Here is a 15388-nt window from a genome sequence, read left to right as displayed (position 1 = left end):
TTTACTTCTCTTTAAGCGTAATTCAACCATCAAAAAAATCCATACTAAACCAAAGGAAGCGATCACGGGAGGCTTTATGCAACATGAAGGTTTTGAGCATACAGAAGGTGGAACGTTGTACCCGTATCTACCATCATGTCACATCACATTCCCATCATATTTCAACTTTCTCTGTATTCCGTCTTTCCTTTATTGTTTCTCATTCCGACTCCGCATCATCGAAATCTTCATACCTCTATCTCTCACTCTTTGTCAGTGCCGCATCACCCAGTTGTAATAAAACAGTATACATACAAGTAGTAAAAGGATGGTTGGATACACAATGTACTTTAGGTTAAAAATAAAACCACTTCCTTCCATGTTTTTATTTCTTAAAAAACAAAGTGTGTTGTGTATTATCTCCATCCAGTGCTGACGCTTCTTCTCCCCCAAATCCCGTATTCGCAGCCCCAATTTAAACCCTGCAATCCGAACCCTAATTTCATCCAAACATAATGCGATTCTTCAAGCGGATAGTGGGATATTTAGGATTCGGGAATCACGAAGTCAACAAAGACTCAGAAGACGACGATAATAATAATAATCATAATGTAAACGCCCACAATCATCCCAATTCGGTAGACCAAGATCACAGTCATCTCCCTCGGCGAGGATTCAGCGTCTCCGTTCAAGTTCCCGTCGATAAATCGCACCAAATCGGCCCGGTTTTGGTCCCGTGTCCCGCCGGCGACGGCGGCGTTCAGGCAATTCCGTCGATCTTGGTTCAATTTCTAATTTTGAAGATTAATTGTACTGGGTTATACTAATTGCTGTCTTTAGGATGCTTTTTAGGGTTTAGTTTTCGGTTATAACATATATTAATTGTCACCATTTCAGTAAGTGATATTTTGGGCAGATTCAAGTCTTTGGTTATAAATAAAACACACACATCAGGAGCGCGTAATGCATAATGTGCTGCTTAAATCGCATCAAGTTGAGCAATGTGCTGTGATTCCATGATGCGAGGCTGAGGACAATGCGCTCTAAATTGCATGATGCGCGCACTTATGACTACTTAGAGTTAACAACTTAAAATACTATCTATAATAATTCTGTAGTATTTTTTAATAACAAGCTCCTCGTATACGTAATGTGTGCGCATCACGCATTTGGCATTGCACATCGGTTTTTTGGATCAAAATGCACCGTGCAATTTAAAACTAAGAATCCAGGAATTAACACTTGAGCATGTTTGAGTGAGAACAGTCTTATCATAGACAAATCCAGTTTTGCTTTGTTCTGTTCACATGAGAGATACCAATGTTATGGCTAAAATATCATTGGCGTGTTTTGCGCACCATGAGAACTTTACAGTTAAATGTGTTTTAGTATGAGAACATAGGATGAATGAACTCACGGGAAGTAACCAAAAACGAATCTCGAAGCTTTTTGTAAGAAAGTTGATAATATTGGTTGGTAGATAAGTCACTTGCTATAGTGTACTGTTCCAAATTATTTGTGGGATTGTAGATGCATTTATAACGGATGAGATTTGCAGTTTGAACTTTGAATACTGAATGATCAAGATTCTGTTTCTTTGAACATTACATGATTACGAAGCTTCTTTTCATTTGCTGCATGAGCACACTGCAAGCTCTTATGTTATTATGAATAGATTGATAATGGATTTACTATTTTAGGGTCTTCAATGGTACACACGTGGTCTGAAGATAGACGAAGATGGAGATGTTGCAGACGAGTTTCTTGAAGAGGTGTTTTCTGAAACAGCAGAGAATGAGGTGAAGACATGGTCAACGTTTGAGGTCAAACTAACTGCTAAACCTGCAAAAGCAAGAAACCCATGTTTGTCTCGAGAAGGAACGGTTCAACACACTGTCAAGTACCATGGACGCCTGCAGCTCATTGGATGAAAGCTTCTTTCTGATGGATTGTTTGAACGTGTAATTGTGGTACAAGATAATGAAACTTTTGTTTCAAGATATTTAAAGTTATTATGGTATATTTCAATTTAAAATCCAAAATCTTTTGCAAATTTTTGTTATGGAGTGTGTCATTCTAAAATACGAAAACTTTTACATCTTTTTTTAGGATGATTGTGTAGTTATTAATTTTTATTATATGTTTTACCAGCTTTATTTAGATTGATCTCTCAGTTATTATTATATAAGTTTTCTTTTTGTTTTATCATGCGCTTATTTTAAGTTAAGTTTTATTTATAGTTATTGCTCTTTCATTTATCGTATAAGTGGATCTCATGTAGATTCGGGTACGCACTTGCATTTGGAATAGACATACGTTGGTGTAAGCTTCCAGCAAAATGCTTGGCTTCTTTTTGGACAAAAATAAATTAAAATTTTTTTAGAGCAAAAATGAAGATGTTAAATTTTTTCAAGATTAAACAAGAAGTTGCTCAACTTTCCAAGTAACATGTTGGTGCATTTTAAGATCCCGTAAATTAGGAAAGTTTTTAACAGCAAAGCCGCAAAGTATATCCCTCACAAATATATTCGAATATGCCAAAATGCTTTTAGATAAAGAATGAAACCAAATTGAAGATGTTAGAATGGCTGATGTGGTTCTTTTTTGTTCTTTGGTTATTTTAGATTGGTATACATGTAAACTTGTTAATCCGGACATCCTGTTATCTTGTTGATTCTAACACTCTCTCATCCTTCTCCCCCCCCCCCCCCCCCCTTTTCTTTCTTTTTTTAGTTTTTTAAATATAAAATCTCTTCACTGTTAAGAAAAAAACTACCATTATTCTTTTTTTGTCCCACTCTCTAATTTTTTAGTTCTAAGTTAGACTTTAACTATTGACAACTATAATATTTAACTCATATCCTTTCTAATGACAAAACCTTATCCATCTCCTTAATTAAGCTAAGTAGAGGGGGATTTAGATGGATTCGGGTTAAGAGGAGAGTGGGCATGTACCCACGGTAGTGGTACAACCCAATTTTTTTTCTTTGGCTATATACAAGCATATAGCCCAAATTCCCACATATTTTTATCATTAAACCTTAGTACTCACTATGTTTTTTTAAAGGTTCAACCCACAACCACTAAACCTAAAATTAAGTCCATCATCACAAACTATTTGTGAGTTGTTGCCTGACTTTTGAGCTTGCTACTTCGTTAATTCGGAGTTCGCAACCTGATTGCAATCTTGAATCGACCATAGTCCATAAACCATTCACCATCAGGCATCAAAGATGTTTGAACAAGTATTTTACATTCGAAGCCGAAACTACTTACAATCAAACAACATAATCTAGTACTTTTAACATTTCTTTATCTAAAGCCTTGATAGCTTGATTTTAACACATATTTAATTGTTAATTTACAAAAATACTGGTTAAGAATTGTGAGTTGTTTTTTTTTTTTGCGTTGGTGATTTAATCAGTTGAAATTGGAATTGATGATGCCTTCACATAAATAAGATGCATATTTGTTTTTCATTTGGAATTGTGGTATTCATTTGTTGTATTTAAATATGTTTATTTTTTTGTTTGTCTAGTTAATGCATTTTTATTTTTAATAAATTAAAACAATTTCTTAAAAAGAAAATTTTCATCTTAATTTCTTTTAACGGCAAAAAATATATTAAAAGATGTTGGTTAGAAAAAGTTAAACAAGCATCAAACAATTACATCATAACCATAGGGTTTTTTAACCACTCAAACCAGAAAACTTTTTATTTATTGTTCCGACTAACTATCCACAAAAAAAAAAAAAAAAAAAAGAGAAATGTGAAATCGAGTCAAAAATAAGATCCGTCTTCAAATCATCAGCCTTGAAAATAGTCTCATTCCGAGTCTTTCAAATCATCCACCGGTATGTAAAAAATAATTCATTCGACATCCAAACCATAATCAATCTCCAAGCACGAGAAGCGATATGCCAAGTAGCTAATAAGTGCTCCCCGATTTCTAACTCATTCGCATAAAAAGGACAAGTAATAAAAGGTATATCTATACCTTATTAGAAATATTAACCTGGTCTCCAAATGAAAATATTAACTTTTTAGGGACTCATTTATTCCAACCGATTGGAAAAGAAGCGTTTGGGAGGATCCTCTTTTCGATAGCTTTTCTCACATCTTTTACACAAAATTAATTTTGCTTATCAAACATCCACTTCCACCTATCCTTTGAACCCGACCAGATCGCTTGGTCCAAAAGATTATTAAGGGAAGAAAGTTGGCTTTCCTCAGCATACCCCCCCCCCCCCCCCAATGACAGATTTCCTACGTTAAAGTTAGGAAAATGATATTTTTGAAATCTTTCTTTTACGTTGAAGATTTTAGTATGCGGTCCTAGTTTTTGAGGTTTAACTTCCTCTATCTTATCAATTTTTTCGGAGACATCCTTAATGATTTTTGCGGCTATAACCTCTAGATTTTCGTTGGTAGATAATTCTTTTACTTTATTAATTAGATTCCTAATTAATTCCTCTAACTTAACAAGAAAACTCATGTTAGATAGTAATAAGAGTTTTTCTTGCTTTGAGACTAGAGATTTTCTTTCTAGCGGCAACTATTTCTTATTTGAAGAATCTTATATTTTGATCTTTATGTTATCTTTTAACATAAAAGTTTGTTTGGTTAATTCTTTCTAGCGGCAACTATTTCTTATTTGAAGAATCTTATATTTTGATCTTTTATGTTATCTTTTAACATAAAAGTTTGTTTGGTTAATTCTATCTATATTTATCAGTATTTTGGCTTCTTCGAAACTGATTGCATCATCTAGAGCTTTAACTGCTTCCATAATGGGTTTTAAAGACATTATATTCCTATAACTTTTTAAGAATTTCTTCATAATTATCATTCTTTCCGACATAGATCGTATTAATTGTGCTTCTGTAGAAGTAGAAGCGGGTTCTCTAATTCTTAGAGTATATCTAATAAAGCTATGTCTAGGTCTAGACTCTAGAATTTGAATTTGTTTACTTTAAGTGATGTTAATTACCAAATTTTCTTGAAGTTGTGAAGGTTCAGTAAATTCACTTTTCTCAACTGTTCCTATATCTGAGAATATATCCTCTATCGCTACACTCTTTCTTTCTTTATACTTCCATCGAATAATCAAAAATTTGTTAGATAGTGCTCATTATTTTAGCCTTTTGCTTTTAAGGCATGATACGTACATGGATTCTTATTTTTAAAGGCTTACACATGGATACATGTTACCCTATTTTTAAGTCCTGACATCTTTTCTCAAGTATCTTAAATAAGATTTTTGTCTGGTTTTAATCGATCCTAGTACAAAAATTTTCTATATAGAAAAGCACGATTCGTATTGTTACCCTAGTACAAAAATTTTCTATATAGAAAAGCAAAACACCCTTTGATAGATAGACGTGTGCATTCCATTAGCTTATTAGTTTTTCATATATTAGTTTTCTGTTAAGTTTATCTAAGATTAGTATGAGCTCTGTATAAACTATATATAAAGGCCTGCTTTCTACTTCTCTAGTTATCTGGGTATGAATGTCTAATTTGAATAGAGCTTCTATGATCACTTTCTTCTTTACAGGCATCCGATATTCCAATATATATGTATATACAAAATCCTTAAATATAAGGCTTTATATAAACATAAGAAGAAGACATGAAAACAACAAAATAAAGACATCTAGTGATGTTTATGTCCATGAAGATGTCCTCCCAGAGGATACGTTGGAGCCGCAGTTCCAGTAACCGGGTCCACGGCACCAAACGGTTGCTGGTGGTGCTGGCCAACCGCACCACCAACAGCATGGCCAAGAAGATGATGTTTTTCATGCATCTTCTCGGCCGCATGTTGAGCTTTTTAATCATGTAGATTCATGTTCCCCTCGGCTTCTTTTGCTTTCCTTCTTTGATGTGCTATCTCCTTCTCCTCATGGGTTCTTGAGGTTGCTTTCTCTGCCTGCAGTCGTATATTAAACATTTAAATTAAACCCCATGAATATTAATATGATCATATATAAAACAATAACCAATAAGGATGTACGTGCAACCTTTTCTTGAACATTGGCTTTGTAGGATTCAACGTGGGCCTTGGCAGCACTGGCTGCATTGCTCACCTTTTCTTTTACTGAATGCATTCTCTTTATCTTTAATTCTTTCTGTGTGTGTGTATTGTATTGTATGGGCTTCCGTATAAGGATTTAAAGAGGGTGATTTGCGGTGGTGTGTTTATGGGAGGGTGACACGTGTGATTGATGTGTCTTTCATGCAACTAATAGTTAAAGACGCGGTATTCTAGATGAATGACACCTCTGGTACGTTGTATGGATATATATGTCAAAGCCAATCCTTAAAGAGGTGAATCTAATCCAATGGGTGGTCATGCGTGTAATATTTAGATTTTTTCTTATAATAGTAGGTTTAATATTAGAAAAGTGGTTTTTAGGTATCTGATAATGAAACAAATGGTATTTAGGTGTCTAGTCATTTGAAATGGTTGGATTGGATTCCTCTCTTCTAGTAGCAATCCACGTAAGCAACAATGTGTAAGTAAATGGTGACTGGATTAGCCATCTGAGATGACCAAATCCAACTTTATTCCCTTTGCCACATGACATCACAAGATGAGATCAGCCATTTGAGATAGCTGGTTTGAACTTACATTTCCAATCATAGCAAGTCACGAGTATACTATTTTTTAAGATGACAACATGATTTGTATGGACTATTGTTCAACCCCGAACACAACATGGGTGGTGTTTCCCCATCATGCAGTTCATCTCCTGCTCGAGAAAATTTTGATGATTAAGGAGAAGTTGGCCCGGAATGATTATTGTTCTATCTCTTGCTTAGTGTCGACTATGAATGGAACGTTGGGCAAGGGAAAATCGAGCTTTAGTTTGGTCAACACCGTCACATACAGTACAGTTGCCGAATTCCTCTTGCGGGGAAGCACTTTCCCTTGTTCAAGAACCACAAAAATAGTAATTTGTGGGTTGATCTCGGAACAACAGTTCACGTTTTTAGCCAAAAGAAGTAATCTATGATTAGATATGTAATGTCAAACCAGCTATCTCAAATGGCTGGGCTCATCTTGTGATGCTATGTGGCAAAGGGAATAAAGTTGGATCTAGCCATCTTAGATGGCTGATCCAGTCGCCATTTACTTATACGTTGATACTTACATGGATTGCCACTAGGAGAGAGAAATCCAATCCATCCATCTCAGATGGCTAGACACCTAAATACCATTTACTTCATTGTCAGATACCTAAAAATCATTTTTCTAATATTAAACCTACTATTTTAAGAAAAAAATCGTAATATTTAAGTATTTGTTTATAGAAAAATGCCTATCTTTTAAGGCCCGTGTCACGGAAACTGAATTTAACCATTAATTAATCCCAAACCGAGAATGATTACACGAAACTTCAATCTCAAAACAGAGTATAGATCGAAAAAAGATACAATTAAATTAAGGGTAAAGTTAAAATACAAAGTACAACAAAAATGAGAAGGGTGAGAAGGAATATAATCCGTTGATCTTAGATTTGAATGGTGGAGATTAATTTAAAAAAATAAATTGATTAAAATGGCATAAAAGTAATAACCTACTTTTATTGACTTTCTCTTTCCACATGTAAGACACATGTCAATTCCCCCACCATGTTAAAACGTCCATAACTTTTTCATGCAACATTATTTTTTTAAAAATATTTCACCATAATAACAAGTGTTTTTTTTATCTTTAATATGAGTAACATTTTGTTATATAAAAATAAAAAAAATTAGTTGGTTTTTTGTGGGTTTTTTATATTATGTTATTGGTTGTTCATTATGATTTTAAATGGGTTTTTCTATGTATTGTGTTATAGATTTTGGTCATTGTGTTATCAATTGATACTCATATTAAAGATAGCAATTAAAACAAAGATTGCATCATTATCTTTTTATTTGTCATCGTGTCTTTGTGCTCATCATTTGTCTCACTACTTATCGTTGTGTTTTAGTCATTGTGTATTACGTTCATGTCATTGTGTAATATGTAGTTTCCATTGTGTTTTACGTTTCAGGTCATTGTGTTATATGTATTCATCATTTTGTTTTATGTTTTTGGTCATTGTGTTATATGTATTCATCATTGTGTATTACATTTCATGTAATTGTGTAATATGTATTCATCATTGTGTTTTATGTATTAGATAATTTGTTGTTATTTTATCATTATATTTACGTATTATTATTACACAACCATATTATTAGCATTTAAAAAAACACAATGATGATTTGAAAGACACAATAACGAAAAAAACACAATAACAAACAGAAAGACACAACGACGAAAAGACACAATGATACAATGACGTAATTTTTTTTTAAAATTTTATATAACAAAGTGATACTCATTAAAGATAAAAAAACGCTTGTTATTATGGTGAAATTTTTAAAAAAAAATAATGTTGCATGAAAAAGTTATGACCGTTTTAAAATGATGGGAGAATTAACCTGTGACTTGCATGTGGAGAGAGAAAATATGTAGTATTACTTTTATACCATTTTACCTTTGGTCCTCACTTGACACAAGTCAATCAACTATGCCTTCTCACATTTCTCATTTTTATTGGCCTTTGTAGAATAACTCAACCCTTAAATCAATACACAAAAAAAAGAAAAAAATACATAACTAACTCAGATCACCATTGTCATGATGTCATGATCTGATAACACGAACAGATAGTTGAATCATCAATGAACTCTGTGATCAAGAGGTGCACAAAATGGCAGTAGTTGAAACCTGACTTTAAAAAATTACCCGAAAACAGTTTTTTTTATACCCATATATTCTATGCCAAAAACGGGAACCGACCTTACCCGTAGGGTATGGATAGGGTATGCATTTTGAGCTCAATAACCTTATCTGGAACCGTACCCAATTTATACCCATAAATACCCGATCATACCCTATACCCATACCCGGTTATACCCGATACCAATTTTTTTAATACCAGGAATAATACATGAGTTTTTATAGTATATTTTTATGTTTACATTTTTTTAAAATGCATATTATAAAGTAAGTAATTTGTACTTGAGTGAATTTATGTTGATTGCAATATATTTTAATTATTTTTATAAATTATAAAGCAAATTTAGTTTCTAAACGAATTAAAATATGCATAAAAAATGATAAAGTCATACCCAGACAAATACCTGGTTACAATACCCAGTTATACCTGAACTAGAACATACCCAGTTCTAATATCCGGTTATACCTGGACCAGAACATACGCTACCCTACCCGAACCCTACCTGATTTTTCTCAATACCCGATCATACACGAACTAGGTTCCATACCTGAAACTGGGTATTAGGGTCGTCTTTGAGAACCCCTTAAAATTTTAGGGTCTAGGATGAGTAAAAAACGGGCCCCTAAAATTGCGTTCTCTATTATGTAATAGATAATTTGACAATTTTAGCCCAATACAAACATAATAATAAGCATGCTACTAAAATGACTCATGTAAAACACAAATGAATTTTTTTTCTATATATATAAAAAAAGAAATCTTAATTGTGGGATAATAAACATGTTATTATAATGACTCATATAAAACACAACTGATTTTTTTTCTCTGAAAAATAGAACATTAATTGTGGTAATTGAAGTATTGAACCCATGACCTTTGTTCCCATAGTCTAGAACACTTTCCATTCAACCAAAGAGTCACTTTATAGATTTTTGTGTTAAAACAAAATTATATATAAAATATAAATTTTATTTTTTTAACATTTACGGGCCTCTTAAGAGAGTGGATATGGATCCGTTGCCCTCCTCACCCTCCCCTTGGAGCCGGGCCTGCTGGGTATTATAAAAAACCCGATTTGTACACCTCTACATTGAGTCTATGACCCGTGCATGTAGAGATGCACACACTAACCGGTTTACCGGTTACTAACCGGTTCCTAACCGAAAAGCTAACCGGTTAGTAACCGATCCTAACCGCCAGTTAGTAACCGGTTTATATTCTTGATTTCAAAACCGTTTGTTAATCGGTTAACCGAACCGTTTAACCAATTTTTTTTATTATTTTATTAAAAACCGGTTAACCGATTTTATTTTTTTATTAATTTTTCAAAACCGGTTAGTACCCGACCCGATTAACCGGTCTAACCGGTTATTTCCCGCCAAAAAAAACCAGTAAGAAAAAAAAACCGGTTTTCGGTTAACCGGTTAACCGGAATATGCACCTCTACGTGCATGTGTGAGAGGAAACGGGCCACACTTGAGCATTCCATGTGACATTTGTCAATTTCGGGTTATTTTATACTTGTATTCTTAATGTAAACCTGACCCGTTTTGTATCCCGAACCTTTCGATATTATCAAAATGATGAACTGTATGTTAAATATTTGTTTTATAGTTGTTGGATAAAAAAAAACACCCTTTTCGGTTCTTAAAATTCCCCGAAAACGCTCAAAATGAACTCCAGGGACTAAAACTACCAAAATGGAGACTTGAAGGACGCATTTGTAGTTTGTGCTTTCTTGGGTCTATAACCAACCCATTTTCATGAAACACCCTTTATGAAAGACCCATTCAACTTACCCTATATATACACACCCATCTTCTTCATTTGTGCTTGCTCATTTCTTCATTTCTCTATCAAATTCTTGAATTCTAAGGTTGTTCTTCATAAGCTAATAACTTCTTAATACTTAAAGCTTGATGTTACAACATATATATAATACACACTCCTTGTTTACCTTCAGTCTTTCATTTCTCCGGTCTCGGCCGGTTGAAATGTCGGGCTAGTATGGCAAGGTTACATGGAGGACTTTGTAGTCCTTGTTTATATATTTAACAAATCTAACCATATAACTTGTTATACTTGCTTAAATTCTACATATTTTAGTTTATTGTTCATATATGTCAAGTTCCATGGTATTGGGTATGTGGTGACTAGCCTCGGTTTCATCCCGAGTTGAGAACCGAACCAAAAACCGAACTTTTGTTTAAAAGCCTTATTGTTAACTTTTTGAATGTAAAACTTGAGTATTATTATTTATAAGTTATTTTACAAGTTCCATGGTAATTGGGTATGTGGTAACCATCCTCGGTCTTATTCCGAGTCAAGGACCGAACCAAAAACTGAACTAAACCGAGTTCACTCGCTTAAGACACACAAGTGTGTTTTTAGCCACCAAAACTCATATTTTTCTTCAAGATTATATTTTAAATCAATTTTAGTTAATTTCTAAACATACTTGGCATGTCGGTAACCAACTTGATCTTATAACAAGTTCGAACCGATAAGGTCGTATACTCGCTTAACGAACGTTAAGGTTCTTCACAATATAACTACATACTTGGTTAAGTCTATTTTGATTTTATTGAGTTATCTCATAACATTTATTATTTTGGGAAGTTAACTGTGAGCTTGGTCAATTATCAAGTCTCGAACCGACAAACCCGAAAACTCGTTTAAACCTCATTTTGGTATTCTTATAACCAACGGTTTTGCAATATCGCATTTTAACCCACATTATTACTTAACATAGGTTGAGTAAAAAAAAGAAAAAAACTAATGAAGAGAATACCGAGACCCGGTTTCGAGTAAACTTATTTTACAAAACTCGTTTATTTAATTTCTCAAATATTTACATTTTAAATCCTAAACTTTATTTATTTACTTTATTTGTCATGTATTTTATTTTAAACCCTTCCAAGACTACCTACTAACACGAGACCCGTTTAATATAGGTCTTGCTCGTTAAACCGATCTCTCCGATTATTCACGACACTATCTTTCAAGTTACTTGTTAATGTGAGTACTTTTTCATCCACCGTTTTCCATCTTTCGTTTTGGGGTGGCATTGTATACTTATTAAAATTCAAATGATTTATACTTGAGTCTTAAACCACAACACGTATTGTATATGTTTACTTAAATAAATGATCGATTTGGTGTTATATGCTTTACATGATTATGTGCAAATTCTTGAATGCTAAGGCGGGTAGCCTCATCAAAGTATGATCATACGTTAATTCCGAGTATATATGGTATCCCCGTATAGAAAGGCGTCGTCAATGTATTCTTATTGACGATTTCATTATTGTCGTCAATGTATTCTTATTGACGGTTCGTCAATGTATTCTTATTAACGGTTTTATTATCTAAATTGTTGCTATTATTTATTGTTTTCATATATTAGTTGTGGATTTCATACTATATACTTATTGTCCAAAACTATGAAAATTGCTCACCAACCTTCGTGTTGACAAACTCTATTTTATGCAATGTTACAGGTTTGATGTTAGCTTGATTGGATTACTTGAAGAAACTTATTATCTTGGCTTTAGGATATTAAAAAATAGAAGAACAAGTTATTTGTTTATCTATCTATTTGGCATTTTGTATGAACAATTGTTGTGTTATTTATGATGATATGGATTTAAATGAGTTGTTTAAATATTGTAACTTTATAGTGTCATTATGCAATGAGCAATCATGTCACGCCTCGACGTTTCCGTCTTCATTGGTCGGGGTGTGACATTCCAATCCATCAACAAGCCCAGTAGAAAAGCCCACCTAAAAAAACAGCCCAACATTATGTGCAAAATAACCCATTTATTATAGAAACAATTAAAAACAACCAACCTAACATATATGATACTGAATTGAACGATATAATAATAGTTTATGTTTGGCATTAAGTTGGAAAATAAATATATATTTCAACAGCTACTGACGAACTTTAATTTATTGGTTATGAAAGATTTCACAATTAAGTTTGGAGAATCAAAAGATAGAGGAACCAAAACTTATATGCGGTATTTTTATGAGTAAAATAGAAAAGATTTATGCGTCGGGTTTAGAATTTAGAATTCGTGGGGTTTACATATATGTTTATGAATCATGGTAAGATCACTTTTATATTGAATTATTTTATATTTTAATATCAGTCTCGAAATTCAAAGAGACGTATAAGAACAAATACACGAGCCCTATTGCGATAACAACGTACCAAAACCAGACCAAAGGTTCTCCTTCTATAGTTGGGAAACCATCATAATTGACTTTTTAGTTGGTGTTTGCCTGTGATAGTTGTCTGCAAACTCGTTTAGTGAAAAAACCTCATCTGAAAATTCTATCAATAGTATTTGTTGATCAGTTTATCATTGATGAACAATTTGCTACTGATTATAGTTACTATTGTTTGTAGTGCTCACTTGCCAGTGATGGGTTAAGTTGCTACTGGTAGTTGAATATAGTGTATTATCTGTTTGGTAGATTATCAGTTTCAATGCAAACTTTCCGTCGATCATGCAAAACCAGTTATACTAAAATGATTACAATATTCATTTCTCGAACAAGTCTCCGTTTTATATCAATGTAGACTATAGTTTTTACTTTATCTTAAATAAATCCAGTTATACTAAAATGATTAAATACTAATGCCTTTTGAATTTGAAATTTGGTTAATTATATAGACATGGAAATGATTCAAATTTTTTGAAAGATCCGGCTTTTCTTAAAAATTCGCCTTCCAAGTTCTATATTTGATTCTTGTTTGTTAGAATCAAACTTCTCCTTTTCTTTTTTAATCCAATTTTGTATACATCTTTTTTTTCCGGTTTAGATAGGTCCATTTCGTCGTGACTCTTATTGACATGGTATTATATTTAGACGCAATTTTAAAGTTTAAAATTTTTATTTTTAATTGATGCTTTCAATATTAGAAGTTTAGCTCCATATCTTGTTATATAACTTCAAGTTATTCAAGGTTTTGATCCCCACATTCTCTACTTTGGTTCTTATTTTGTCTTAACGGGATCTTAACACGTTTGTCCGGATCACACAATGCGTTGTCCGTGACTAACTCGTCGTCCGCTAGGTGCCCTCTTGACATTTGTAGCAATACATGAAAATTGAATTTTACAATATCATGAGATAAACGAATAAATATTAAAACATTAATATAAAGTTAAATATAACATTTTAGGCTTGAAATTTAAATAATTAACAATTCAATTAGTATTGAATAGTTAGACGGGAAATTGCAAGGTCAAAAGTTCAAATCTGATTCTTACCGTGTTTTAATGCAGTGGGTAAATCAGGTATTTTTAACAACCGGTTTCGGGTTTTTAATTGTTTTGGCAAGAAGCGATGAGATAAGAGGAAAAAAGAACACCACTCAAAGTGAAACCACTCATGGATGTTCAAGCGCCTTGCGATATTTTCAGTTACCGGACTCCGTCACTTTTCCGGCCGCCAATTAATTACGCCGCATCTTCATCGAAATGTCGCCGTGGTACGACGTCATCGGAGCTTCAAGCTTCCCCTCGGATTTCGGTTGCTTCCTCGGCCCCAACGCATAAAGTCACCGTTCACGCCAGACAACGAGATGTTGTTCACCAGTTCTACGTTCCAGAGGTACTTAATAATAAATACCTAATTATAAATATTACAAAGTAGTGTGTTATTTTTGTATCAATTTGGATGGAGAAAGAAGATTGTTATGATTATCATTGTGTAATGGAATAATAATTTTGACCTAGACTTCTTTCATTATTATTATTATTATTATTATTGTTGTTGTTGTTGTTATTGTTGTTGTTGTTGTTGTTGTATAAACCTCGGAACTTTTGCAGGACCAATATATACTGCACACAGCTGAAGCACAGAACATATCATTGCCATTCGCTTGCAGGCACGGTACGCTATATATTGCTTCTATAATTCGTCTGTTTTTATTTATTTATGATTATATCTACATTAAGACTCTTTTTGCTACTTCTGCATTTTAAGGTTGCTGTACTAGTTGCGCGGTTCGTATAAAATCTGGGCAACTTGGACAGCCTGAAGCGTTAGGGATATCTGCAGAGCTAAAAGCCAGTATATTATCCTCATTCTATTTACATTCAACGCAGATTTACAAACCTTTTGCCCGATTTTGTAGGGTTATGCGCTCCTTTGTGTTGGTTTCCCAACTTCTGATATTGAAGTTGAAACACAAGATGAGGATGAGGTATATTGGCTTCAGTTTTGGCGATATTTTGCACGAGGACCTATTGCAAGTTTTTTAATTAGTTGTATGTGAAAATTATTCTCATTATTATACTAGATGAGAATAATAAACTAAGTAAGCTAAGCATGGTATCTTACATTTCTATTAATTATATGTGCAGGAAAGAGATGACTATGCACTTGAACTGGCCATGGGTGACAAATAAAACCCTTAATTGTATGTTAGTATCGTTTAGTTTTGTGATCTCTTTGTTTTTAAACACAGTTATATATATATATATATATATATGACATATTTGGCTTCTTGATCATGCAACCGCAAGATTGTGAATTACTAAAAAAAAAGAACAGATAGGAACTTGTATTTCTCTGTCTGTCTTTACAACATCCTATGCATTGTTGCATA

At 33.2% G+C, this 15388-nt stretch overlaps 2 protein-coding genes and 1 pseudogene across 3 annotated transcripts; 2 read left to right on the top strand and 1 right to left on the bottom strand.

Moving 5' to 3' along the window:
- Positions 1 to 494: 494 nt before the first annotated feature.
- On the top strand, positions 495 to 1910 carry LOC143610053 (uncharacterized). Its single transcript, XM_077084636.1, has 2 exons — positions 495 to 743; positions 1680 to 1910. Exons 1-2 carry the CDS (start codon positions 495 to 497, stop codon positions 1908 to 1910), a joined length of 480 nt encoding a protein of 159 aa, XP_076940751.1.
- Positions 1911 to 5599: 3689 nt separating this feature from the next.
- On the bottom strand, positions 5600 to 6093 carry LOC143610048 (protein LE25-like; annotated as a pseudogene). The gene is made up of 2 exons (XR_013149519.1): positions 6004 to 6093; positions 5600 to 5912 (listed from the first exon to the last, which is right to left on the bottom strand). The product of XR_013149519.1 is annotated as a protein LE25-like (transcript).
- Positions 6094 to 14166: 8073 nt separating this feature from the next.
- LOC143610050 (ferredoxin C 2, chloroplastic-like) lies at positions 14167 to 15188 on the top strand. Its single transcript, XM_077084632.1, has 5 exons — positions 14167 to 14388; positions 14607 to 14670; positions 14764 to 14850; positions 14913 to 15028; positions 15144 to 15188. Exons 1-5 carry the CDS (start codon positions 14167 to 14169, stop codon positions 15186 to 15188), a joined length of 534 nt encoding a protein of 177 aa, XP_076940747.1.
- Positions 15189 to 15388: the final 200 nt, after the last annotated feature.

This window comes from Bidens hawaiensis, unplaced genomic scaffold (assembly GCF_021521415.1).
Source record: "Bidens hawaiensis isolate Kalapana, Puna unplaced genomic scaffold, B.hawaiensis_p1.1 tig00023631_1, whole genome shotgun sequence".
NCBI classification, from domain to species: domain Eukaryota; kingdom Viridiplantae; phylum Streptophyta; class Magnoliopsida; order Asterales; family Asteraceae; genus Bidens; species Bidens hawaiensis.
This window is presented reverse-complemented; position numbering and strand designations above follow the sequence as displayed.

Coding starts and splice junctions, on each gene's coding strand:
- LOC143610053 (XM_077084636.1), top strand. CDS start 495: ATGCGATTCTTCAAGCGGATAGTGGGATATTTAGGATTCGGGAATCAC. Junction 744..1,679: donor CCGGCGACGGCGGCGTTCAG/GCAATTCCGTCG, acceptor TTACTATTTTAG/GGTCTTCAATGGTACACACG.
- LOC143610050 (XM_077084632.1), top strand. CDS start 14,167: ATGGATGTTCAAGCGCCTTGCGATATTTTCAGTTACCGGACTCCGTCA. Junction 14,671..14,763: donor GCCATTCGCTTGCAGGCACG/GTACGCTATATA, acceptor CTGCATTTTAAG/GTTGCTGTACTAGTTGCGCG. Junction 14,851..14,912: donor ATCTGCAGAGCTAAAAGCCA/GTATATTATCCT, acceptor GCCCGATTTTGT/AGGGTTATGCGCTCCTTTGT.